The 26,497-nt window shown below is 39.5% G+C and overlaps 1 protein-coding gene across 26 annotated transcripts in view; it reads left to right on the forward strand.

Annotated features, from left to right (window-relative positions):
* Window positions 1–26,497, forward strand: part of LOC137863007 (protein FAM169B-like) — a 262,188-nt gene that overhangs the window by 1,211 nt on the left and 234,480 nt on the right. For all 26 annotated transcript variants that reach the window (XR_011100644.1, XR_011100621.1, XR_011100624.1 and 23 more), the window contains exons 2-5: window positions 11,149–11,282; window positions 14,332–14,431; window positions 21,196–21,281; window positions 22,879–23,053. Coding sequence is in view for 1 of the 26 variants with exons in the window: in XM_068695772.1 (XP_068551873.1) it covers window positions 11,149–11,282; window positions 14,332–14,431; window positions 21,196–21,281; window positions 22,879–23,053 (495 nt within the window). In the remaining 25 variants the exon portion in view is untranslated. The remainder of the gene's footprint in view (window positions 1–11,148; window positions 11,283–14,331; window positions 14,432–21,195; window positions 21,282–22,878; window positions 23,054–26,497) is intronic.

A 26,497-nucleotide genomic window follows, 5' to 3' on the forward strand; every position in this document is an offset into this window, starting at 1 on the left:
CATGAGTAGACACTGAGTTCCCAAAAGACAATGCTCCTGGTGCTTGGTATGGGAGCTTATTTTAGGACAGGTGAATCTTCTGCACATGCTCTATCATGGATTTCCAAGGCAGTCTGGCGTGTGTAGTGTTCCTGGTTTATATTTGACTAGGAGCACTTCCAAGAATCTCTGTTCATGCACTTGTTTGGATAAGGGCCCGTTGCATCACCTCAGTTAGCTTTTGCACTGCTTTCCCTCCTGCTCTGTTTTTATGCTCTTCTTTCTTAATTTGTCACGCTAGCAGGTAAATGGAGAGAAAGTGAATTTATCTTCTGAAACGCATTTTAAGTTGCTGCCATTTATCTAAAGCACCTACTTCATCCCCTTCAGTAAAATAATGATGTTGTTCATTAGTTCCTCTAACTGCTGATGGCTAAATGGACTGTAGTCAGATGGCTCTATTTTTTCCCTCTTATCAGCCACTTCTGAAAGTCAAACATTGGTAATAATCCTTTTTTTTAATACTCTTAATTCTGCTGATGTTTTTAAATAACATATCTCTAGATGAATGAGCCTCATTTTTTCATGTCCAGGCAAATGTACTGTTGGGCATTTCAGGTTCTGTCAACATTTTTTCCCCATTTTTTTTCATTTTTCTCAAATGTTTAAAATAGTTCTTCTTCCATTCCCTTCCTCTTTTGGAATGGATTACATTGTTTCCAGGTGTTGTCTGAATTTTGACAGTTAAAGAATTGAATATTGGTAGGTTTAAAGTAATTATGTAATCGTTGGTAACAGGTTGGGTATATAACACTTTAAGAAAATACTGGAGTTGGCCATTAGCTCTTCTTGTGCAAGTGGTACTTCTCAGTTCATGCCCTGCTGTAACTGAGGTGCCGCAACTCTACTTGTTCCTGAGGTCTGTTCCTGTAACTGTTCTTCACAAACCTTGCCATTGAAAAGCAGGCCAGATGTTGACATAGAACTTGAGGTTCTTGTTTTAAATTCAGCCTTGCCACAAGACAGTTTTGATTTCAGAACATTTTGAGAGTCGGACTTGTACGTGCTAACCATCTAACAACAAGGCTGCAAAAGACATTCAGTGAGTAACAAAATACATACGATGCTGGCGCCTGGGAAATAGTTGCCACATGACAAACCTGTACATCTAGTTCAACAATTGCACTAATGAAGCTTTAAATTTCCATCTGCCTCTCTAGGTAGATGGAAAATTCCCTGCCCTCAATGAAATCCATGTTAATCAGTTAAAGTTTACAGGTAGGAGGAGGTCAGCACCCTGAAAGGTGGAAACTCAAAATTCTGGTAGTGTAGATGTGCTATGTGTTATGAATGTGGTCCCTACATCTAGAGAAAGCTACTTGAAGCTCTAAGATGAGTCTGATCAACAACCGTATTCCTTCAGTATAACTAAACTCTATGAAACAAGCAGACTTTTCCTCAGAGTGAGGTGTGTGTGTATCTCTGAGAGAGAGGGATTTTCATAACCTCCTTGCTTTCCCTGCCACAGGCAAGGCAGATTACTGTAACCTTGCTTTAACATAAATACATAGTTATGTCTTAGAAGGCAAAGAAGCAGGAAACAAAATCCTACCTCCTTCAAAATACTTCTCTCAAAGAAAAGACACAGTGAAAGCCCAGCAAACAAACCTGAGTCCCTACCCATAATAGCACTGCAGTGAACCTTCTCCTTCCCTTGGGAGGAGAGTATGAGAGAACAAACAACACCAGGGAAAGTCTAGCCTGTTTAAATTCCGAGTGGGAGGTGTGCAGCCATTATGCTTATGAGTATGTTATAAGAACTGGTGTAGAACAGGCTGGTATATTTTCTGCGTTGTATAATGGTTGCACACCAGGAGACTCCCAAACTTGTGGTGGCAATTCACGGTTTTGCTGTCTTCACAAAACGATTGGCAGACCCTCAGGTCACACATACCGAAAGTAAACTGGGTCCTGCTTGCTTACCGAGCGGTCTGCGGATGCTTAAGAATGTTGTGTGTTTGTAACCTTCGAAACTGCTGTCTGGTGGCTGGTCTTTATAGTATTACCAACAACAGATGGCAAATGGCTCTGCTGATGTAATTCTTGCTAGTGTTTCATTCCTGTGAAGTTCCACAGTCTCAAAATCTCAGAAAGTGCCTCCATATTTTTTCTGTGTAATGATTTCAAGCCAAACTAAATAAAAACATCTTATATTATTCAAATTCCCATGGTGTCATGTGACATTTTTGTAATGATTGCCTTGCAGCAGTTTCAGATAAGTGCACGTTTGGTAGCAATTTAAGGCCTGTGTCCTTTAAGTAATGCTTATTAGTACGCAACAGATGCCGTTTAGAAACATGCCTTTTAATAGGCTCTGCTTTTAGACTACATGTTCTCATTCCAGGCAGGCTGTGGATCAGGCAGGCTTTGAGGTATGCTGTCGTTTATGCAAAGCCTAAGTCAATTTTCTGCTCTGAAGTCAGGCCATGTGTTTTTCCTTGTTTCCTCCATTCTGGTCAGAGCTGTCTTGCTGTGTTTTTCCCCCTAGTCATATCTTTGGCTGATCGTCAAGCCCTTACAATCAAAACCTTTTGCATTTTTAACCACCAGCAGTGGTTTCTTTTGTCCTTACAGAAGAGTTTGTGTAAACTGAATTTAAACAATCTCAGCTTTACTGTGAAGAGCACAGAGGTAGCCCTTTATTGCCAGTCTGTCCTTCTGCTTCTTCCTCCTCCCAAAATGAAAAAAAAAAAAAAAAAAAAAAAAAGAGAGAGAGAGAAGAGAGGGGAAAAAAAAAGGAAAAGCAGAAGCAGAGCCTTGCTGATTTTGGAGCACCTTCAAAGACATGTAGAATAGCTGACACAATGGCACAGAGAAACAAGAGAGATGTTTACATGTTTTCTCCACTACGTACAGCTGTTTATTTTTTGCCTGAGCAAGAAGTTCCAAGACAGGCTTGTGATAGCTAGTGAAGGTGATGTATTAATTTGCAGCTGCATAATAAATTTAGCAATGTGTAAATTGTTATGGAAAAGAGGGATTTTTGTTTTGTTTTGTTTCCTTTTTTTGCTCAAATTAATTGCTTTATTTTGAGATTAGTCTGGCTGTACAAATTGGCCTTGCAAGCAATTTGGGGAGGCTGCTGAGCTATCTTAGGTAGACTTATGCACTCTACTGGTGGGAGCAGTAGATTTTTCAGATGTAAAACATTTGCAACTTAAATTATGGGGGATCTGAGATTGGTAACAGTGGCAATCGAGCTAGTTGTCTTGTATTGTCATTGCTGCATCATTTGCCTGGAGAATGTCCTTTCTGATAGCAAACCATGGCTTTCAGGAACCTTCAGTGTGCTGCACGTATTTGTGCAGTTTGCATGAGATGAAGATAGGGGTTGTGTGTAGCCCTTGTGGTCTTCGGTTCCCTGCACATGCTTTGAATGATGGTAGTAACAAGGAAATGTATTTAATGTGCTGCTCAAATGTTAGTCCTGGTGCCAGTTTTTGAGGGTGGGTGTTTTAGTAATCACTTCAAATGCTCCTTGGTCTTAAAACATGAGTATTTTCTGAAACTGGCCGAACTGGCAGTCTATCTGGCTTGTCCCCATGGGATGAAATCATCTTCATGTCAGTCCATTTTCCAACTCAATTGTCATTTCCTACCATTTCACTACTCCTTGTTTGCCACTATGGGATACATTGTCTTCCCCTTTTCCCTTATGTTACGGGATGACTTCTAGCCAATTTGTGTCCTCCTTCCTACCGTTCATCTTTGTAAAGGCTTGAATTAATTACATCACATTTGAACTTGTGATTCCTAAAAGCTCTGCTGCTGTTTACTGAATCTTTGCTGTAGTTTTTCTTTCTAGTCAGCCTCTTTGAACGATGAAGGTACTTCAGTGATACATCTCAGTGTCATTTGGGGCCTCCCATTCCTTCTTTGCTTAGACTTTTGAGAGTCAGACTCAAATTTGAGGTCATGCTGGGAAATAGGAGTTTCTGCTGGCATAGCTATTTTGGCTATGGGTCTGATGAAGTGAGATGTAGCACAGAGTTGTGCTGGAAAAAGCCCCTGATGTGGACGTAGTTGTTTTGGAGAAGTTCATTTTGGCTTGTATATTCCATTTTGTTTAGGCGTAGACAAATAATCGAGTTAGCCAATTCAAAGATCTTTCTTACATATGCAAGGAAATCCTTACTACTGTTACCTCCCCTGTCTTCAGTAGCTGAAATTAGTTATATTAAGAATCTAGCTGAGATGTTCAGATTCAGACCTATGAGTAGCAATCCCTTGGAGTCAATGAAATTTCCTTGATGAAAGCATGGTGTGAACTGGAACCTTCCAGCCTGCATGGATTATGGTCCTGAAGGTCGCTTCTCTTCAGGACTGTATCTTCCCTGAGTTGTTCTCCCTACCTCTTTCTAGCATCTATGCTCTGTGAAGAAGAGAGTTACATGTGCAGGAGGTCGAATTCCTGATATGTCATAGTTACAGCTGGTAGCATTTCCATGTTTTCACAGTACGCTACAGTATTTATTTATGAAGTCTGTTTCTGGGCCGTAATATCTCAGCTTTTCTCAATTACATTAGGTTAGAGCTTTGTGCAAAACATGCCAGCCCAGATGTGCAGTTTGTGTATAATGTGGCAGGGGGAGCCTGTTTACACAGATGTATTTCAATTTATCTGTACTATGAGCTGGGTGCGGCTTTATTTTTTATTTTTTTTTTAAAGTGTAACACTGCTGAACATCCATCTGAAGGAAAACACACGCAGTTGAAACCTGTTTGTAGCACAGGACCACTGCAGGTTTGGGTTGATTAATGCCGTTATGTGATCCCTTCAATGTACACTTGCTTTCCTAGATTTGAAAACATTTTAAATAACGTGGTTTCATCCGGGCACTTTTCCAAAATGAGCTAAGTAATTAAATCAATTATTTAATTCCATTGTCTATTTTTTTTTCCATTTCATAAGTTGCAGAATTTGCAATAACGACATGTAAAGCTACAACTGAACTCGTATTTAAACTGTTTGGTTTCTTAATTGGGGATGGGATTAGGATTATTTCCCTTCACTTCTGCCTTAATTTATTGATTCCACAGCAGAAAATTATCTGCAGTCAGAAACTTATATTTAGTTTGTCTCTTGAGACCTTTTTCACCATTTGAATTATGATAGAATTACATTTAAAACATAAATGGCATTTTTGGCTCAAGGTTTAGAGCGATGCTGATGCCAACGCATTTTTTTCATCCTTTACCTTCCAAGAGTGATTGCTCTGTTAGTAATGGTGAAAAGTAATGCAGTGGGGCAGAACATTGTTTTCATTAATGATGTACAGCGTGTGGTTAAGGGCTGCCTTGCCAGGTTGGACAGATATCACACCGCAGCCTTTGCCCATAGCTCCACTGCCACCACACATTGTTACTGTGCTGAAGTTTCACTTACACTCCAGCTCGGGCTTTTTGACATGAAGTTGCTCAATTAAATTCAGGATATGAGAGTTAGGTTCTGCGTGTACTCCCGGGAACATGCCAAAGACCTCTTCCTTCCTTTGAAAGGTTAAACAAATATGGTTGTCTAATGATAACCACATGCACAGAGCTGTTCAAGCCCCTTGGAAGGAAGGGAGAAGTTGGTGTTAAGCGCTGCCGTTTAACGCAGAGCTCCCGCTCCTGTGCGAGGGTAATGGAAAGTACTTCTGTTACGTGTACTCAATTTACGGGAGCAAAAAATGTTATCTTCAGATCTGAGACGCTGTCGTGGGTTTGCTGCCGTAGTGTGGCAGCGACAGGCCATGGGAGAACAGAGAACGATTTATGCTACATGATTTCTTTGTCTTTTCATGTTGTGACTTCAGAGGGACTGATATGAAAAACGTCACGCCCTTTTGAAGTGGTAGATAAGGCGTACACTTAAGTGATAACAACCCAGACAGAAGATAAAGTGATTTGTTGGGGGCCACAAAAACACACCTGTGGTAAGAATAAATCTTAGTTGCCTGGTTTAATTACAAGAACATTCCCTCCTAAATATTGATTTGATATGCAGACTTTTTGCGTTGGTGTACGTATGTTTGTTACGTATTGCAAAGTGGTTTTTGATTACAAAAAAAAAGTGGAAAATAGTTCTTGGACAGCAAAAACCCATGATACCATCAGGAACACTTAAATCTGCTGAAGTTTCTTTTTTCTTTTTTCTTTTTTTTTTTTCTTTTTTCTTTTCTATTTTTTTTTTTAAATTGTGAAATATATTGGCATGCAAATAAAGCCAATAAATAAACGAAACCAGTACTGCTATTCCAAGCACAACAAACGGCAAAATTGAATAAAAACTAATGAGACTTAGAAGTTAGAACTGCTAGGTTATTTTTGTCTGTTACCATTAATAATCCCATCTGAGTATTTTTCATTCTTTCACGTATAAACGCAATGCACATTTGCACAACCACATACACTAAGATGCACGATCCAGGTACTGATCATGCGGTGACTGAAAGCTCTTCTGTAAACACCCACTTAATGGATGCGTGTACTGTCGTTCCCTCTGTTTGTAGAACATGAAAAAGTAGTTGTAGGATAAATGATTAATTCACTTCAGACACAACACTCTTTTAACGCTTCATCTACAGTGAGGTTGATGTATTTCGCTTCACAAATCCAGCTGCATCCTAAATGCTCTTATGAATTTCTGAAATCCTCTTTTCAACAACTAACACTTTCTTGGAAGTATCGGCACACCTTAACGGATCTTTGCCAACTCAGTGGTGTGTCAGGTCCCAAATATCTGCGTCACCAACGTGTTGGCTTAGGGACCCAGTCCTGATAAGCTACGTATGAACGCAGGAACAGAAAATTCTTAACTACTAAAGCAGGTATCTCTTGTTTAATAAATTGCATATTGGGTTCTTGATCAATGGGACTACGTAAATTGGCAGTGCACACTAATTTGAAATCTAAATGAGTATTTAAAGCATTTTAATGAAGAGATGGAGTTGATTGTGCCGAGTTGTAACTGATTTGTTAGATAGTGAGAAAACGGTAAAACTAATCCATAGGTACTGAAGTGACTAGTCAAAAAGAGCTTGAGGAACGTGATAGTGATTTAAACTGCTGTAGCATCCGTGCATGTTAGCCTCCAGTTATCTATACTCTAGTTAAGTTATTTCTATTATGATGTAGGGTTTAGCTGCAGAGGATGTAGAAGAATTGTCAAAAAGAATCAGTCGAGGCATTTCATTTACCTTCGGGCATTCCTGCACTCTGCAGTCTCACTTGTGGAATTTCGCATCCAAGTGTGTGCACCATGTGTTTTCTGTTGTATCGAGAATACATTCTTTTACCCATGGAAAAATATTTCCTGCTTACTTCAAGTTATCAAATGACATTCTTGCTGAGTCTGTAACGATGGGGTCTGTCTCTAGTCCAGAAAAATCAATTTCTAGCTCAAGATAGAGTGTTGTCTTCTGTTTTGTGCTTCCAGTTGTTATATATCTGCCTGATGCAGGACGTCAGGATGCCAGTCAGATCTGTCTGGATTCACACGTATTGATCTTTTTGGATCCTAAGCAAACTGCTCTTTGTCTGACTTTTACCTCTACAAGAACAACATTTGTCCACTTCATGAAGCACCCATAAAATCCAGTTCTCTGTTCTGGAGGAAATCGGAGGTGGATTACAAGTGGGGTTAGACAAAAATTGAGTTTAAGGATCAGAGCTGGAACGGGGGCCTTGGTTTGTGCTGATCAGCAGAGGAGCGTGGTGGTGTAGGCTGAGGGAGGTGCCTCTGAGTGCTGTGAGTGTCCCCTAAGGATGATGGAGCACAGGCAGTGCCTGGCTGCGTGTATAGCTGCAGCTTTTCCTTTCAGGTACCAGATTCTTAGCAGAAATTGATGGCACAGCACCAGAGTGAGCAGATGCACTTACACGTAGTAGCTTGAGTACGCAGCCCAGCCTGCTCCATGGAAACAAACGAGAGCAGAAGCAGAATTACCACGTTAGTTTGTGCTTTAAAATCCATTTTATATGCTTGAGATGGAAACATGGCCATCAGATTTCTATTTCAATTCCTTCATTTTTCTCTGGATGAGTCTTTTTTTTTCCAGTGGAGCTGTGTACACTTCCTCCTATTTCCCTGGACACTGGAGCTCCCGAAAACCCCAGATTTGGACCTGTCTGTTGGAAACCTGTCCTCACACCACTGTTGCACCAGTCCATGTGATGCACTCACCCTCTTTACCAGCGTTGGCTATGTACGATGGCAGCCTCCACTCCACTCCTCCAGTATGAATGCCTGGAAGCCCTGTAACGCAGTAGGCCTCCCGTTCTACATTTATTCTGCTCCTGGTTCAGGGCCCTCGCTCTGTGGCTGCAGCAGGAGGCCCCTTTTTCATGACTCACCCCCGCTGCCCCCCTCCGCTCCCCTGCTCCTTCCCCGCCCAGACGTAACCCTTTGTGCTCGGGGCTGTTTCTCCCTAGCTGTCAGGCAGCTACAATGGGCTCTTTTGTTGTCGCTACCTAAGATCAGATTCATATGAAATCCTCTAATTCAAATTGGGGTAAAGGGCTGTCCTCGGCAAATTGCAAGTCTGGGATCCCTGGATGCTGGTAGGGGCCTCAGACCAAAGCACTCGCAGGAGAATAGCTGCTTTCCTTTTAAAGCAAAGTTAAATTATTTTGCAATGGATTTTGGAACCTTTGTAATGTCCTGCTAGCCAGCAATAATTACTGCTGTAGTCAAATGCCTAGTAATTATAGTTATGGTTAGACTTTGTCACTTTTTTTGTTTGTTTTTATAGAAAAAATGCATGTGAAAGGGGCATACATGGAAGAGGCAATATAGCTTCTTTGCTTTGTACTGCGGAAAGCTTCAGTTAACATAAACTGAAGCTACCTCAGTGATCTTTCTCCTGCCCTGGCGGCCGAGCAGCCCTAGTGGTTGTGCACAGGTGTGCAGGTTTTGGGGGATGTTCATAGAGCCCAGCCTTAGCACAACTGACTTCTTGAGGGCACTTCAGGGCACCAAAAGTTAGACACCTGCTCCATATTGTCCTGAAGGATTCCCCCTTCTATATAGAAGTTGGGACAGATTTGTTTAATTCATGACACTTTATAGGAACACGTGCTTCTAACATACTTAGCATTTTCAGAATATTACACAGGAAAGACAAGTTAAATGAAAGTCTAAAAGCAATTTTTAGAGAAAAAATAATTCTGTGGAAAGCTGTATTAAGGCAGTGTTGATCATAAGTTTTCTCTACTGCCTCATCATTTAATTTGTGACAATATTTCATTGTTCAAATGGATCTCCATTCCCTTAGAATACCAGTAGATTAGGTACCAGAAAGTTAGTGTAAATTCGAAGGTGCTGGTTGTTTTGTTCAGTGAGGAGACAGCTTTAAAGTGCTTATTAAGTTGCTTTGGCCTAGCAGTGGCAGGATATAGCCTCGTCAGGAGCATGTCATGAATGTTATTTATCAGCATGATCAATATTTTTCTTTGTGCTAAACTTAAGTCTTATATGTTGCTCTTTTGTTAAAAAAAAATCCTAGGAAGTTTACTTCAGTAAATTACGTAAGTTTTAAATAATAATGTTTAATTTCTGCCTTATTTCTTCCTTCCCTTATATGGCTTCTTTGCTTGGTGGTGTTACCCAGCATGGTGGGGAAGGTCGCTGCAGAAAAAAACAGCTGCTAGTGCTAAATACTGGCTGGGATTTTATGAAGTGACTCAACTTGCCGGTGTTGCAATGTTTCTTTCTCCCATCTTGTGACAGTGGAGCAGCTTCTGTTCAGCAGTCTGACTGCAGAGCTCTGCTATCAAGCCTTATCAGGATGTAAGCTGATTGCCTGCAAAGGGCAGGGAAACAGTGTTTAAAGTATTTTTAGCTGTGCTGGGTCATGGTGCATTATCAGTTGTAGTTTCTTACTTTTTGGTAAGGAATCGGTTACTGAGCAGTGCTGGGGCAGAACGGTGGGGCAGTGGATGAAGTCTCACCTGGTACTGCACGTCCCGTGCTCCTGTTTTTACACGGAAAGGTGGAGTTTTCAGTATTGTACTTTCATGATCCATAGTTTCTGAATCTTGATATAAATAGCTCCTACAGTGGCCCTCAGAAGACTGTTGTCTCAGCCATTTACTTTGCACTTAGTATCAGATTAGTTATTTCACATTAAACTTGGGTCACAGGAACTGCCATGTGAAAGCAAACCTTTATTAAAAATGGAGGATTTAGAGCTAAGACTCAAACTATAGCTGTGAGGTAGAAGATCTTGTCCTCAGTTTGGGCCTTATAAGAGTTGCAGGCGTGGCTTGTTGATTGAAATGATATTAAATTGCAAATATTTCCTTTCTGTGGCAGGCGACTGGCAGAATACTATTTTGACTGCTAACCCGTTGCCTCTAATGTTCTTCAGCTGGTGATGAACCACCAATCAGTCTGATTTCTTGTATCAGAAAGAGGATGCTTGGCTTCTCCTGGAATTTGCATTTACGTAGCAGGCATCAGATGTATGTAATTTTTATTTGCATGCAATTAACAAATACATTGCATGAATCCTACAGTATTGAGGCACGTGGATTGAAAGTTATGTTGCATAAAAGGTTGTAGTTGTTATTTTGGGAGCCCTTCTGTGGGTAAATATTTTGGTATTTTTTGACATTACTCAATTGTTGTAAAATTGCCCGATTGAAATGGCAGAAAAAAAAAAAAGAGAGGAGGAGATAACTAACAATATACTACAGAGCACGAACAGGCACATAAAGGGGCAGCCTTCCAAGAAACTGTGGAAGCTTTGGAATTCTGTTCCTGTTGTATTTGTGGACAGTACTAAAATTCAGGCTGTGCTTTGAAGAATTTTCTTCTTACAGCTTTAAAGCGATTTACTTACACCTAGAGAAATTTAAAACTCTGCTTGTTGAATTCAGACGAGGCAAATGTGATTTGATGCTGTCATGGTTGTACTTTGTAAAATTGCATGTCAAGAGGTAGATAGCAAATAGATAGGATTTTACCAGACTTCTTGTTTCAGATTACGATTACAAAAGGCTCCAATGGGAATGATGAGGGCCCATTTACAAAAATCAACTGCTGAGAAAACTGTGGTTTTAACATTCATATTTATTAGCTCACTTTAAAACTAAAAAATATCATGTGTTTTATTTTAACTGCAGGTTGCCTTTACTTGGTAGATACAGTAGTGGGAGATCCAGAGGCTCTGCAAGCAGATGCTGAGGCATATTATGAAAAACTCTTGAAGCAGTCATCATCCACTCGTGATGTTTTTTCTATCCCTGGAAGAGAAAAGGTAATAGCCTGATATTTTTTATTCTACAAGTAGGGTAATTGCAAACTAGCTTGTTGGTTGTGTTCATGATGTGTCTGTGAATAGGGGTAAACTGGTATGGCCAGATTACAAATGTCTTAAAATCAGCAAATTCTGCGTTATTTCAAACAGTTTGTGTGCTGCGAATTAGAGATAAGCTTAAACTTCAAGTCCTAAAACCCTCCAAGTGTGGGTGAGGGTTTGAAGTACTTAGCTGAACTTTATACCTTGACCTGCCTCCTCACAGGGCTGAATCAAAAGTGAATTTGGTAGAGGTTTGTATCAGGGCTCTGCTCTGTAGTCTGCCTCTAATATGCAGTTTACACAGGTATTGTTGTATAGTCCATTTTCTATTTTCATAGAATATCCTGAGTTGGAATATCCTGAGTTGGAAGGGACCCTTAAGGATCATCAAGTCCAACTCTTGACACCGCACAGGTCTACCCAAAAGTTCAGACCATGTGACTAAGTGCACAGTCCAATCTCTTCTTAAATTCAGTCAGGCTCGGTGCAGTGACCACTTCCCTGGGGAGCCTGTTCCAGTGTGCAACCACTCTCTCTGTGAAGAACCCCCTCCTGATGTCAAGCCTAAACTTCCCCTGCCTCATCCTTTCTAATAATTGTATTGATAGTATTGAATGTGGGTTCTCCCAGTTCAGATCAGCTGTAACTGACAGATGGTATAAATGCTGCAGGTGCTGGTGCTTTAAAAGATTCCATTCCCAAGGCACCTGAAGAATGGACTGGGGATGAGGGAATTGGCCTGTTAAAAATTCTGACTTCAGTTAATGTGAGAAACCTTACATGCTGGGCATTTTCTAGATGATAAAAGGTGTACTGGACTACCTGGTTTTGTACCATCAAAACAGTAAGTGTGTTAGTTGAAATAAGTGGTTGGGATATGGTGGCTTTTCCACAGTTTAGGAAAATAGTATGTAGTAGATTCCAGAAAAATGCTATTTCAGGTGGGCAGCTACATCTTTGAGCAGGGAATGTAACTAGCTTTAAATATTCTTTTAATGCCCTCTAGTGGACCATGTAGGGTTAAATACAAACAAACCCCAAAATTCAAAGAGAACCCAGTTGAGGGCTTCTCTGTCCTTAGCTCAGCCTTTCATGCCTGGTTATACTTTTAGGAGCTTATTTGCTCTTCCATTAGAAAGGAGGGTAAGATAACATCCAGGGCAGTGCTGTATATATTCCTGCACTAATTAGACACAGTGAGATCAGTTAAAGGAGGACTTCTGGCTTTTGATTCAGAACTGTCTTGATTCTGTGGCTTGTCATCAGACCTTAAATATGTCACATGACTGATTTGAGTCTCATAGCAACACATTTCTCTTTGCATTCATTTAATTCAGGTCTAATCTAATCTGCAGTCAGACAGCTAGTCAAGGGCATAAGTAATGGTAATGTTCATGCTGTATTGTTTTTCCCTTATACTCTATAATAAATATTTCAATGAATGTTGATATTTTGTAATTAAAAATGAATTAAATGTAATACAGTTAAGCCCCCATTCCCAGAGAACATCAGAGCTAACAATCTCTGCTGTGTACCTACAACCTGAAGGATGAGGATTTCTGTGGTTGAATAATTGGCTGTAGTTACTAGCTTTTTTTTTTTCTTTTTTTTTTTTTCCTTCCCCTCTCTGTGTGCATCTGAATTAAAGCAGGTTTCAAGTGGCAGGACAAGCAACCATGCATAATTAGTGTCTGTCAGCCCACTTGCTCAGGTCACAGAACTTCTTTTTGGTATGTCATGGTCTTTGGTCAAGCATTCAGTGCAAAAATAACAAGGATTATTGCAAGTCAGGAAGGAAGCACGTTGGCAGAGTTCAAAAAGAGAAAGCTATGCTTGGCTCATCCTGATGTTATTAGCACCCGTGAAAGTGCACATTACCTTACAAAACAAAATAACAATCATAGCAGTATTGGAAATAGTACTGGCCTTTTCATTATAGAAATGCTCCCGGTTGCCATAATGATACCGGTGCTGTTGTTATATTTGTAGCATGCAAAGAAAGGCTGAATCCCCTGAACATGCTGAGATTTCAGAGAGCTCATGAATACAGATTTCAGGCAGTTCTCAGTTACTTCCAGGAGTCCAGCGTTTGCACAGATGATCCCAGGATTCCGCCACTGACAAACTAGTGAACACTGGTTTCAGCTTAACGTTGTTATCTCGAGTAATCATATTCATACTACTTCTTCCATGCACCAAGAAATATTAAATGTATCACATGACTGATTTGAGTTTCATAGCAAACTGACAAATGGGTGCAATTAGAGAGAGAGGCACACCCACACATACACAATGGACCAGATTTTTGAAAGTACAGTACATACTGTGCTAAATTATGCACGCTCTTTGCCTGTACCTAAACTTCCATGGGAGCATTTGCAATATTCATATGGAAATCGTCATCTCTATGCATATAGAGCTGCTTGAGCATAGTAATTTGGTGTTTATGTGTCACATCATTTAGAAGTTTAGTTTAAGAATGAAAGGTTGAGAGCTGCATTTTGATTTGAGCTTTCCCCGCAACATAACCACCTTGTGCCAATTATCTCCCCTCCCTGTGCCTCACAGATAAACTGCCCAGGCACTGCCCTAGTGCTTTGATACTCCCTATGCCCTGAGGCTTAATTCATTGTTTGCAAAACACCACAAGTGCTCAGCTGGACAATGCTGAGAGAAGTGCAAGTTATATTTGTTTTCATTTGATACAAATGTGTCTGGTCTTTCATAACACCATTTGTCCGCATGTAACAGAGTTCAAAGCCACGTTAGGTACTAATTGTAGTGAGTCAGTATGAAGGCCTTCACTAACTTTAGCTGATTTCTTTTAAATTGCTAACTGATAATATTAGGTGTGTATCATGTAGTGGCTTAGTTCAGGATTGAGAGGATGTTGTGCTAAGCATATACCATGCATGTTAGTAAAACATACTGTAAATGCATCTAATACTTGAAGTACTTCTTGCCGGCTTTGCAGTACAAACAGCTACAGGGCTTGTTTATTTTTTAGGTTAAACTTGAAGATTCCTGTGTGTGTTTTGTCCCTCTCTACCGAAATAATCCTACTTGCAAAATGTTGCTGTTAACTGATCCACAGGATAAAGAGACAGGTTAGAAATGGTCAAAATATTTCGAAATTTGAGTAGTTGTACTTTCTTTTTACTTTTAAATTGGTCTGCTGGTTTATATACTTAAATATTTTGGATTTTGTTTTGAATATGAAGCAGATTCAGTTTACCTGTCAGGGACTTGTTTCGGTGGGCTAATAATTAAAAGGGGTGATTGACAGTCAGAGCTTTTGGATTCTAAGCATAGCTCTGCTAGTAGCTGAGAAGTGACCTCAGGTAAATCCCTTATTCTTTCTGAATATGTTTTTTTCTAATACAGGATGATGTGAAATTTAATGTGTTATAGTTTGGATAGAATTCTGAAATGCTGAAATGAACAAATGTATATCACAGAATCCTAGAATGGTTTGACTTGGGAGGGACCTTAAAGATCATTGCAACCCCCTTGCCATGCCAGGGACACCTCCCACTGGATCAGGTTGCCCAGGTCCCATCCAGCGTGGTCTTGAACACTTCCAGGGATGGGGCATCGACAGCTTCTCTGGGCAACCTGTGCCAGTGCCTCACCACTCTCTATTTGTGAAGAATTTCTTTCTAATATCTACTCTAAATCTACCCTCTTTTAGTATAAAACCATTACCTCTTGTCCTATCACTATGCTCGCTGATGTGTCTCCCCATCTTTCTTGTAGGCCCCCTTTAAGTACTGGAAGGCTGAAATTGTATCAGGTCTTACTGATTCTTACTCATATTGTTTTTCTTTTGTGGTGTCTTCATTTCTAGATTTAATTACCTTCTATTTTTGGTACTGATGTGTGTGGAGTAAATTTGGAGTGAAACAGGGCTGAGCAATTGAGTTAAATCCATTTTATTTGGCAGTTTTCCCAATATTTCCTTTAAACTCTACCAGCTTTGTGTTACTTACTACTAGTAGTGCTGGTGTTTTCCTGTTGCAGCCATGTGATAAGGGATACACTACAACCGAGTTACAGGTGGTAGAAGTCAGAAGCACCAGGAAGCACATGCTGTTTCATGAATCACTGCTTAGAGTATCAACAGGTTCTTAAGAACTGAACAATCATTGTATGTAAGCTTTCTCTTACCACTCTCAGGGTTTCAGTGTTTTCAGACACAGGCTGCCTTCTTCCTACTTACTCGCTTAGGCAAGCATCTTTGACTATAGGATTTGAAAAACTGCAAATGCAGAAAACTTATCAGCCCTTGATACTCATCATGAACTGGAAAGTTGACTCCAAGTTGCATAGTACCAAAAGCACAGGTTGTGACCCACCTAGGTTAAAGAGTTTTGGAGCTGTTGTAAAGTGACAGGCTATGCAGTTTTTGGAACATCTACAACAAAGTTGTGAACCTGTGTGTTGGCTCTGTGTCACTTATATAAGGGAATCCACACAAAGCCCTGATTCTGTAATCTCTTAACTTTTCAGCTTCCAAATGCGGCAGCAAACTAATGACATCTGTCACTAAAAACACATATATGTATTTCTGAAAGGATAACCTATAACTTATGCCTGAAAGGCTTTGGCAGCCAGTATTTTTAATAATACAACAAAGGCAAGGCAAACAAGTTCAGCATTCTGTGTTCAGTTTTAAAGAGTGTCGGGTAATGATCTCTCCTAGTACAGGCACTATTAGTGTAACTTAAGTATTCATTGCTCAGTCCAAACAAAGCAATCGGGGCACTTCTTCATAAGAACAAAAATCAGATTAAAATCATCTGTGGTTAGAGGTGAACTCTGCAAAGTTTTCCAGCTCCTTTTACATACGCTTTCAATTGGAGCTTCACTGATGGGCTGTGATTCGCATAGTTGAAGGTGGGAGACCTTTCGAAGATAAAAGTGTAGTCAAAAGACTTTATGGTTCCTCTGAAACTACTGAGATCGAAGTACTTTCCTAACATGAATTTATCTATTCCATTAACATTTTTCTGAGGAGAGATAGGCACTGGTGTGATAAAGGAGAGAAGCGCCTACACCAGAGGCCAAACTTGCACGGGGTGCAGCTGTGGATACTTACTGACTATTGAAGGTAGTTGAAAACAGCATTAAGATAGTTTAGGCTGCACAAGAGGAGTGGGTTTATAACATGAAAATAGAGAATTATTAAATAAATGCAAGTGAAAGCGATGCACTGAGCACAAATTTTCAGTTAAATATGGGAATGGGAACAACATGTATTAGTGAGATACTTGTCCATGGAAAAGTAAAGGTTTCCCACAAGGAACAAGTCAAACAAGTCCACGCTGGAGACTAAATTATATGATAGTTATCTACATTAAAAGCTTAAACCTAGCAGAATAAACACTTCATTGTGTTATAAACAACGGGCTGACTGATGACTGTGTCCACCTTGCAAAACTTAAACTTGTGTCATCCACAGTCCCAGAAACAGTTACAGATGATAGTAGGTCTAGAAATTTAAGGCCTATACCATCTGGCTTCAACTATTTCCTTTTAAAAGTATGATTTAAAGGACATTACTGGAAGTTCTTTGTTTCTGGATTCTATATGCTATAAACATGGCCAACCTTCCTACACACATCAAATTGGACTGACTTGACTTTGTTCTTTAGGTGAATGTTAATACATTTTCATTAGTTCTCTAAAGTTGGTTGGGGTGTGTGTGCATACCTACACATATGGGTATATCCATTTTAAGGGATTTTGTCCAAATATTTTTTTCCCACTGTTCAGTAGATTAAGTATTGACTAAAAGCAGCAGATTCTGTTAACATGACAAGTCCAGCTGGATTTGCTTACCTCTAGAACCTTTTGTGCTGTGCAGTGAACAGATCAAATTGTTTCAAATCCAATTTCTTCAGAAAAAAGCACTATTTATAAATTCAGTCACCATTAGTTAAGGACACGGGCAGTAAGTTAAAACGTTAAGCAGGTTGCAAGGTTCTTTATCCTCCCTTGAACTTTACAGTTTTCTTGTGAACTGTGGTTTTATCCAGGTGGGGGAGAGAAATTCTTTCAGCTTTACTCCCAACATCCCCAGCTTTGCTCTTGGCAGCTCCCTGATTTCCCTCCCCCCCCCGTGATGAATTCTGTACCAAACCTTCACAATTGGGGTTAATCACATGCCTGGACAGTACCTTAATGAGAGAGCTGTATATCTTATGTGTCTTATGTTCATATGTGATGGGATTTCCTCTTTCAGCTTCCTTTGTGCTTAAATCTATAATGGATTAGTACTGCATAGATAAAAATGATTATGAAATAATATCCTCTATAATATATGTATTTCCCACAGTTATTCCCACGGGTCCCAAAGATTAGATTATTTTCAATATAATAATTTGTTTGAAATTCTAATGGTTTAGACCGGAAAACACAGAATTTAACAGCCTAGCTATAAGTTTGCCAGTGGAGGGCTGCGCAGTTTGATGACATTTAATTCTTGGACACAGGTTAAAGAGGGGTTGATTTGAACACTGAGATTTATATCTGATCATCTGGATCAGATGTGTTACGCATCACTTCTGGATAACCTATCTGGAATGACCTACATATTTCAAAGAGAAAATGAGTGTGGCAGCTTTTCTATAGGACTTGGTCTTGGTCGGGAGCATTTTTAATTTATTTGTGATGGGTTGAGTGTTCTGTTCTGTTAGTATATCTGTGCAGATATTTTTATGAGAATGTAAATTGTGTTGTAAGGGCTTACAGAGCATAGCATGGGTGATTAACATCTTTATAACACTAAATAAACATATCCTATTGTGGCACTTCCTGTATGCTGTATATAATAATTTACAATAACTGCTAAGATGCCACGGAACATTTATCACAAGACATTTGCAACAAATCATTGAGTAAAACTTGAATTGTAGAAGAAAATGTAATTGGTTGCAGGAAAGATATTTATCTTAGATACTTGAATAGCTGCCATTACTGCAGCATCTGCATGCCTCCCATGCTTTCATGTATTTATTTCGATAAAACTCGGAGAGAGAAAAATGCTCTTACTCTGCTTAAAGATAGGGAACTTGGACAGACAGCTTCAGGGTATTTCAGCATTGCAGGATGCAGTTTAATGTAGTATCTCTGAGCGTGCTGTGCTATCAGAGCTGACCTAGGCTTGGGTACCTGGGAATCCTTGTTGGGATAATTCACCATTCTCCTTCCAAGGTGGAAATCTGGCACCAGCAACCTCTGTAATCTGAAGTGTGCTGTGGGTTTGAATTACTTCCAAAATTAAGGGAAAGATGTCTTCAGCAGAACTTTTAGATTCAATATTTATTAAATAAACTAAAATTCCATCTCTTATGTAGACCCTTGCCATTAATTTGGATTGTGACTGAGGGATGGGTTTCAGTGACTTGGATGAAAGCTGAGAGAAAAATATATCAAACTGGATGATGCTTTATTTTTTTTCTGTTTTACTTTGTAGAGTCTTGATGTGCACATTTCACTCAAATAATTGCCCACCAGTATGGGAATATTTGGCCAGAAGAGCCTAGAAAGTAAAAATATAATCCAGACCTGTGCTGGGAAAGAGTCCATGCTTGTGTAGCAAAAGGAGATGTTTCATACTGCATTATACTTAGTGCCTAGCTCAGTGCAGTGTTGTTCAGTTATCCTTACCAAATACCTGCAGTGGTAAGGAACCGTACACTTCACAGGCTCTCAATTTCTTGCAACACCCTGAGTGTGTTTGATTGCAAGTGATCAAAGCCCTGAGGTTTTAGCAAGCTGGTGCTTACAGGCAAGCCATGCCACTGAGCATGTCTATACTTCATTAATTGTGAAGTGAAATGCATTGGGCTTAGGCATTTTACCTCGTCTTGCAACTGCAAGATGATTTTAATCATGTACATCATGATTCACGGTGTGCAGGTGATGTGTGTAGCTCACTGATCAGCAATAGCTTGATCTCATGATTAGGTGAATGTAACCCAATGCCTTGGAAAGGACAATAAGGCTGGGCTGGGAAAAGAAAGTGAAGGAACGTGTGCTTGCTGCAGAACTTGCATTTGAAGTAGTGTTCGTCTAAGTTGACTATAAAATGAAAATGAGAATATGAGGAAGCATGGATAGATTTAACTGAGGACCAGATGTTGACTTGAGAAACGATAACAAAAAGCGAAGTACATATGTTTGTGAGAAATCTGGAGAAATGTTTTTCCTTTAAGAAAGGCATCCATATAGATAAGGTTGTTCAAGTAATGCGGTGTGACAGTTGCTATGTCAACTAGTGTTCCCCCTCCACACATTTAAATTATTGAATAGCACAGTAAATGCTCTATAAAAGTAGCTCCATAGAACATGGTAATGCATCTCCCTATTTTTATAAAAGCCTATTCAAACTTTTCTGACCTTTACCATGTGTGTTGTATGTGTCTGGACCGTGTGCCAAACCTCTGTGCAGCTCCCATTAAAGTCAGTGTTTGGCCCATTCTGACTTCTTTGTCAGCTGCCTTTGTAGCTCCATGTAGCAGGGATGTGTAATGGAGCAGTGGCTGCCTGCATTTGAGAGCAGAGTGAAGGGACTGGGGGAACAGATTGAATCCATCACAGAAGGAATATGAAACTGCCATGCAAGTAAGCACATAATATTTAATGAATTGGATCTGGTGCTGTAAACAGGCATCTGCCCTTGCGTGCAATACTTTCTTCATTGTTAACCCAGGATACAAAGTGTAATGCTTTTTGGCACATGCTTTAATAATTTACTTAAAATACAAGCTAGCTAAGCAGAATCTCCAGCCTGAAAGCCAGTGGGAGCTGGTAAAGGCTGAAGCAAAAAGGGAAACTAACCTGTGCACATCAGAGACATTTGTATAACCTGAGGCTAGAACAGGTAATTGATGAATCCTATTAAAGCCATTTCACTTCATTATGTGTAAATTTGTCTCTGGCTGGCACATGGTTTTTAACTTTCTCATGTTTGTCCTTATTTGGATAGCTTTGAGAACCAGCTCTCTCTTAGGACTTGCAAGGTGTGAACTCCACGCTGTTCTGCGCAGCATAATTCCTATTTTTTTCCTAAAAACTGGGGTGTGAGCTGCCCTATTTGAAGACAATAGAGATACTGATGTTCTTGAACACCCCTGGAAATGTGATGGTGTGGTTTCTGTAGGTGGATGTCACTGATGTACAGATAGCGTTTCTTTCTGCTGAAATACGTGTTGCTCGATGTGTTGGTGGTCAGAAATGATTGAATTTCTGTCTTTATTCTAAGAACTAATCTAAACCCTATATGCTTTGAAATGACCCTGTTGTAATTTTTTTTTCTTTCTAAACAGGGCTTGGGAACAATTTCAATGTTACTGTTGCTGTTTCAGTCTTTCTCTTGTAAACCTAATTGTAGGTAATGAATTCTGTAGACAAACACGAAAGAGTAGGTTTTAAATGCTTGATTCTGTACATACTCAGGTCTGAGTGTAAGTTCTATGTAGAACTTGCAGTCTACTTCATTCTGCTCTCCCTGATTTTTCACATGTACCCTTTAGTCAGGTAGCTTTCTTTGGTCCAAATACCACTCAATATGCTAAAGAACAGACACTATAGAGAGTACTTTATTCGTATGGCATAGAGGTTGTTATTCCCAAAGTCACATTAATTCCTAAGAAATACCTTTACTTGATGCCTCGTGCAGAACTGAAAATTGGGTATCAAGGGACATGGAGGTAAAACTGAAATATTACTGTTGTTCTGTTGTCTCACACAAGATCAAACTGGAGTCAGCTGGAGGGAGAAGTAGATCTGGGGCTGCTTGTAGAAGGGTTCAGAACCAGATTCGTATTTGTTTGCAGTTAATGTGTTCCCATCTGTCTTTTTGTAGTTTTGGCACTTTATTTGAACCAGTGTTGGTGGCCTCTTGAAGATGTTGTAAAGACAGCTGATCCTTCTAGAGATGGATTAATTTCGGTAAGGATGCTATTTTAAACATTTGACTTTTCCCTGGAACTTCCTAGTTAGAATAATCGTCAGTAATTGTCTCTGGTCTCCTGTAGCTCATGCTGTATAAGCTGTGGGATCCGGGGTATGTGGCTCACCCGGTACTTCAAAAGTCTTCCAGTACAGAGTGACATACACATTGACCCTCTCTAAACAATTTTCTGCATGCAGTTTTATGATTCATATGCGGTATTATTCATGTTTGGTTTTAGTTTACCCTCACTGCCAATTAAAGGAATAATGAAATAAACTGGAATATTGCATTAGTAATAACTCTTCACATTAGAGTTGGTCGACTGACTGTCTGATGGGAGGTATTAGTGCCCTTTGGAACAGTCTTATAAAACTATTTGTGAAACTGTTTTGCCTTGGATAACGCTTATATTGAATTCATTTTATAAAGCAAGTTATTTAATAGTTTTTTATATATGTAATTCTTCCAAACAAATGATCTTTGTATGATACAACTATTTTTTCATAATTTGAGAGATTTGAATATCCCATATTATGTTTTCAACTAAGAAGTCATTTGCCTGCTGTATGTGAGCCTTGTGTTGCCATGAGTCTGTTAAGTCAGTTCTATTTCGTAGACAACTCTCTATGCCCGGTTTTTGTCCTTAATGATTCCTTTGTCATCTTCCCCTAATAATCTGCCATACATAGAGTTTAATTATTCACTGAATTAACTAGCTTTTTTGTGGGTAACTGAACTGGACGGATTTTGTGATACAAGTCCTTGTAAAATAGAACTTGGGTTAAAACCGCAACCATTCAGGTTTTTGAGCATCTGCTGTATCAAGAGAGTGAAAAAATATCTGAAAATGGGGAAAAAAATATCTGAAAACAGAAATCTCGCCCCTTTATGCTCATTGTTAAATTGTCCTTGTTTGTGGAAGCTCTCATTTTCTTTTTAAACATTCCTGTAAATGTTGTTGGCACCACTTTTTGCCTTGATGACCAATATGCTGTCCTTTGTATTCCTCCATCTGCCTGTCTCGTTGGTTGTCTAATAAGAATCATGTCATAAAAGCTAATTGTTTCTGTTATTATGCCTAGATTATAAGGAACAGGCTGTGTATTTATGCTGTTTTGTATAGTGTCTAGCTCAGTAAGGTCGTGGCCCACTAAAGTTCTTTGATGCTGTGGCAAGACATGTAATGGTGAAGAGGTGATCAGGATAGCACAGTGAATCCTGTCTGTATTTCTCCGTTGTGTAGGAATAGACTTCCTTCATCTTGTGTCCAAGTCTGGGACTAGTTCATTCTGACTACAAGCAATAGACTTCTTTTCCTAGTGCTTTATAATTCCTGTGTGTGACAACAGAGGAGATATGTCGAACTTTATAAATTGTTTGTAAATTATTCTATGCCCTCTGGATGGAGGGTGGAATGCTGGGAAAATTATATTTATTATTCTATCTGAACCAATTCATGAGTTGTTTTTCCCAAATTAAGTGTACATGTTTCCTGACCTTTATTCCCAGAGTCTTCAATTTTGAGGATCTTCATGAAAGGCAAAATACTATTCTCTTCATTTTTCTTTGCTTTGTTTTTGTTTGTTCTCTAAGGTCCAGACGTTTAGAGAAAGGATTGTCCTCTTTGTTCTGAACTACATTATTTTTGGAATGCTGGAAGGGAGTTCAGCTAATGATGCATTCTTTCTACCTCACTCTTCCACTGAGTGTGCCAAGATACTCTGGAGAAATGGCGAGGCCGTTGCCTTTTACTCGGTCAAGATGAAAGGTAAGGTCATTGTAGAGACATGTTCCCATTGGCTCCTGAAAGCTAGAAATGTAATACTTCTGTTTATCTTTTAGTATAAATAATCCTGGCTCTCATTTACATTTTTATATCAAATCTCTCTCAGAATGAGTCTGGGGAACAAGCCTTTCCAGAATTTGGAAGCCATCCATATTACTTTCATTTAGACATGATAGCTCCAAACTCTATTCTCAGTTTCAGTGAGTGATCTGAGGTACTGTCGTATTCAAATAAAATATGCTTTAATGCAGCCAAGTAGAAGGTCGTACATCTAAGAACAAAGAATGCAAGACCTACTCACAGAAAGGAGAACTGCATCTTGGAAAGAACGATATCTGAAAAAACGAGTACAGTTCATTGTGGAAAAACAGTGTATCAGAAGTGGCTAGTGGCAAGGAGAATATCGTTGGATGTGAATGGAGCAGTGGTTGGATAGTGTAGAGAAGAACATGTATACAGTAGATTGGTCCTGGACTGCTTTATCCAGTTACGGTACTTCCAGTTTAAAGGATGATTTATTGGTAATGTAATTAAGTCTATTGCTAACTAGTGTGGAAAAGGCTTCATTAAAATAAATCCAGGTGTGCAGCTGAGTATGTACCTTCGTTCAAGAGTTGTTTGCCTGTTTGTTTTTAGGATTCATCTTGGTACTATTGGCTTAAATGTAGAGAAGTTGGTATCTTTGGATGTGAATGTGTTGTTCGAGTCAGCAGTCATCTGTCAAAAGGAGGAGAGTAAGAAACAGGTTCAGAGCTGTGCAGATGTTGACTGCTTGAGATTCCAGAGGACAATCTGAAGGTGCCTTCCCTGACAGTGCCTCAAAGGGCAGCAGCAATAAGATGTTCTGCTCTTCGGCTGCCTCAAGATGTGCGAAGTGCTTCTTCATGCCGAGGTGTAGCTTGTACACCAACTGTTCTGGTGCGGTGCTACTGCACTATCGATGATGAATCGTGTCTCAGCCTGTGATTAGGGAACCTTGTATATATTTGTGAATATGCTGAGTTGCTTCATAACTGGCAAACACTTCAACTGCCATTGTGCATTTTCCTTTAAGTCCCTAAGTATTTCTGAGCAAAGGCTTTGGAAAGAAACACTTGTATGGTCTGTAATGATTCATGCTTCAGTAAAATAAATTTGCACAGTAGTCTGTTATGGGTGGAGTATTAGTCAAGTTGAAACTGTTTCTGAGTAAATTGAGAGTCACAGTTTGGTTTCAAACCAGGTCCACATAACATACAAGTTCTCTGAGTCCAGCTTTGTCAGCATCTGTCTTTTGTTGCCAGTGCTTTTTTTCCTCTGGCTGCTATATTTGTAAGTTTTTGGCCGGTGTCACAAAATACTGCAGTCTTTTGCCAAAGCATTTTCGGGAAGCTTGAAACTGTTTTTGCCCCTTTTTGCTATTTGCTGTGTGTATAAAAATATTTCTGCTTTCTGAAGTTCTGTGATTTCAGTTTCACATCATCCATGCTCTGGCTGATTCTGTTTTCTGTGTTTTATAGAAGAGCTAGGGATTTATTAGGCCCCAAACAGGCTAAACTAAATATCTGCTCTCAGAAGTCATACTTCACAAAGTTTAGATTTTTTTTTAAACTTTGTTTTTAATCTTAACGTACATTCTTTATCCTCTTAGTGTCCTGATCAGAACATCTAGTAGGGGCAGCTTTAAGTACTAGACATTACATTTTGCTGGACCCCTGTTATAGTTTCTGGTCCTAGAAAGAAATGGTCTTCCTCTGTGCCCACCATGTGGTTCTGAATCACATTATTTTCATGCCGTGTAGCTACCTGGATATTTGGTATAATTTTATTTTCTTCAGTAGGTAATTGAGACTCTCATGCTGATGTTATATTCAACTGCATTTCCCATCTGTGGATTTCCCAATATCTATATTATTCTTCAAAAAAGCATTCTTCAGTGGAGCCAAATAAGCCAGAACAGATCTGTGGAGCATAGCTACTTGAAACATGAATAATCTGTGTGAATCATAGAAATGGTGACTAAGGAGGAGAGAGTCTGTTCTATCTTTGCTATGAATTTAGTATGCCTTTATGCAAACTAAAGTTTTCAGTGGACATCAGTGATTGTAGGTAACCAGCTTGGCAATATTGTGCAGTCACTTTCATTTGCCAGCTCCTAGGTGGCCTGTACGAAGTGAACTTGGTAATTTTGGTCCCTTTCCACACATCCATCCATATTATGAACATCCTGAACTGGATCTCTTTTTGTAGTCTAGCTGAAGAGGGACAGATGGTTTTGAGCTCTTGCCTTGCTCAGAGACGCAGTAACTTTATTTAAGTCAGTGTCTTGAGACAATTTGGCAACTGTTGATGCTGGTCATCCTGCACCTGTTGTGTAGATAAACAGAAGACTCATTCTTCAAGGCTATCACTTTTCACGAGCATTAGACACCTTTATTAAAACAAAATTTATTCATGACTACACAGATCATCACCCTAACCTCTCCGGTATGTGCCTATTCCTGTCCAATGACAGGCATGCAGCATTTACCACTGGGTAAACTAAAGATTGATGAGACGTACTAAGCCACTAATGAGGCTGATAAGACACTTTGTCACGTGCCAAGATAAATGTCTCCAATTTTATCTATGTCAGCGGCTTCCATATTAGACAGCTGAAGAGTTAGACCTCACTGAATGTAGCTACTTAAAGGTACAACAGGAAATTAGTTTCCTGTACCTGTCTCTTACTTTGCAGAGGACAACCTGCAACACCTGAGATAATTTGCAGAGAGCCTTCATATAGACGCTTCAGTTTTGAGATCTGTTTTATATTTCTTTTAAGTATTCCTTTCAGGTTTTTATCCTGACATCCTCTACATTTGTGTGAAAACCTGAAAAAGAATGTGTTTTGTGTAGTGGGGTAGGATTAATGACCATGGTTATTGACAGTGTTTTTTGCACAATGAGACCAGGTAATTCTCTGAAAGTTGGTTGCTTTTTATTTTTATTTATTGAAGGTTAGTAATTACTGAAAATGGATTTTTACAACCTTCACATCCAACATCCAACAGCCAGGAGAATGTAGAAGATTCATCATGCAAATAAATCAGTGAGGAAGTTGGAGGATGCTGTGAGCCAGGAGTGTTTTAGTTGATTTAAGAATAAAACATAACAAAAACCCTTTGTGGCACACACATAAAAGACTTCATCTTTTCTTATATTCTTACATATTACTGTTCGTATAACACATACGGGCTGCCCAGTCATGGACCAAGCTGTTTTGTACAGCTTTTTTTTTCTGTACAAAAAGCAAAGGAGTTAGATTGCCAAAGCTTGTCCCTTCCCAAGCTCACTATGTGCCTTTTGTCAAACCTTTGTGCTAAAAGCGTAAAGAAAGATTGTATTCTCTCTGACATGAATCAAACCAGCCTTAACAAAATTGGGCTCTCTGAGAAGGCTGTAAAA

This window comes from Anas acuta, chromosome 12 (assembly GCF_963932015.1).
Source record: "Anas acuta chromosome 12, bAnaAcu1.1, whole genome shotgun sequence".
Classification (NCBI taxonomy): Eukaryota; Metazoa; Chordata; class Aves; order Anseriformes; family Anatidae; genus Anas; species Anas acuta.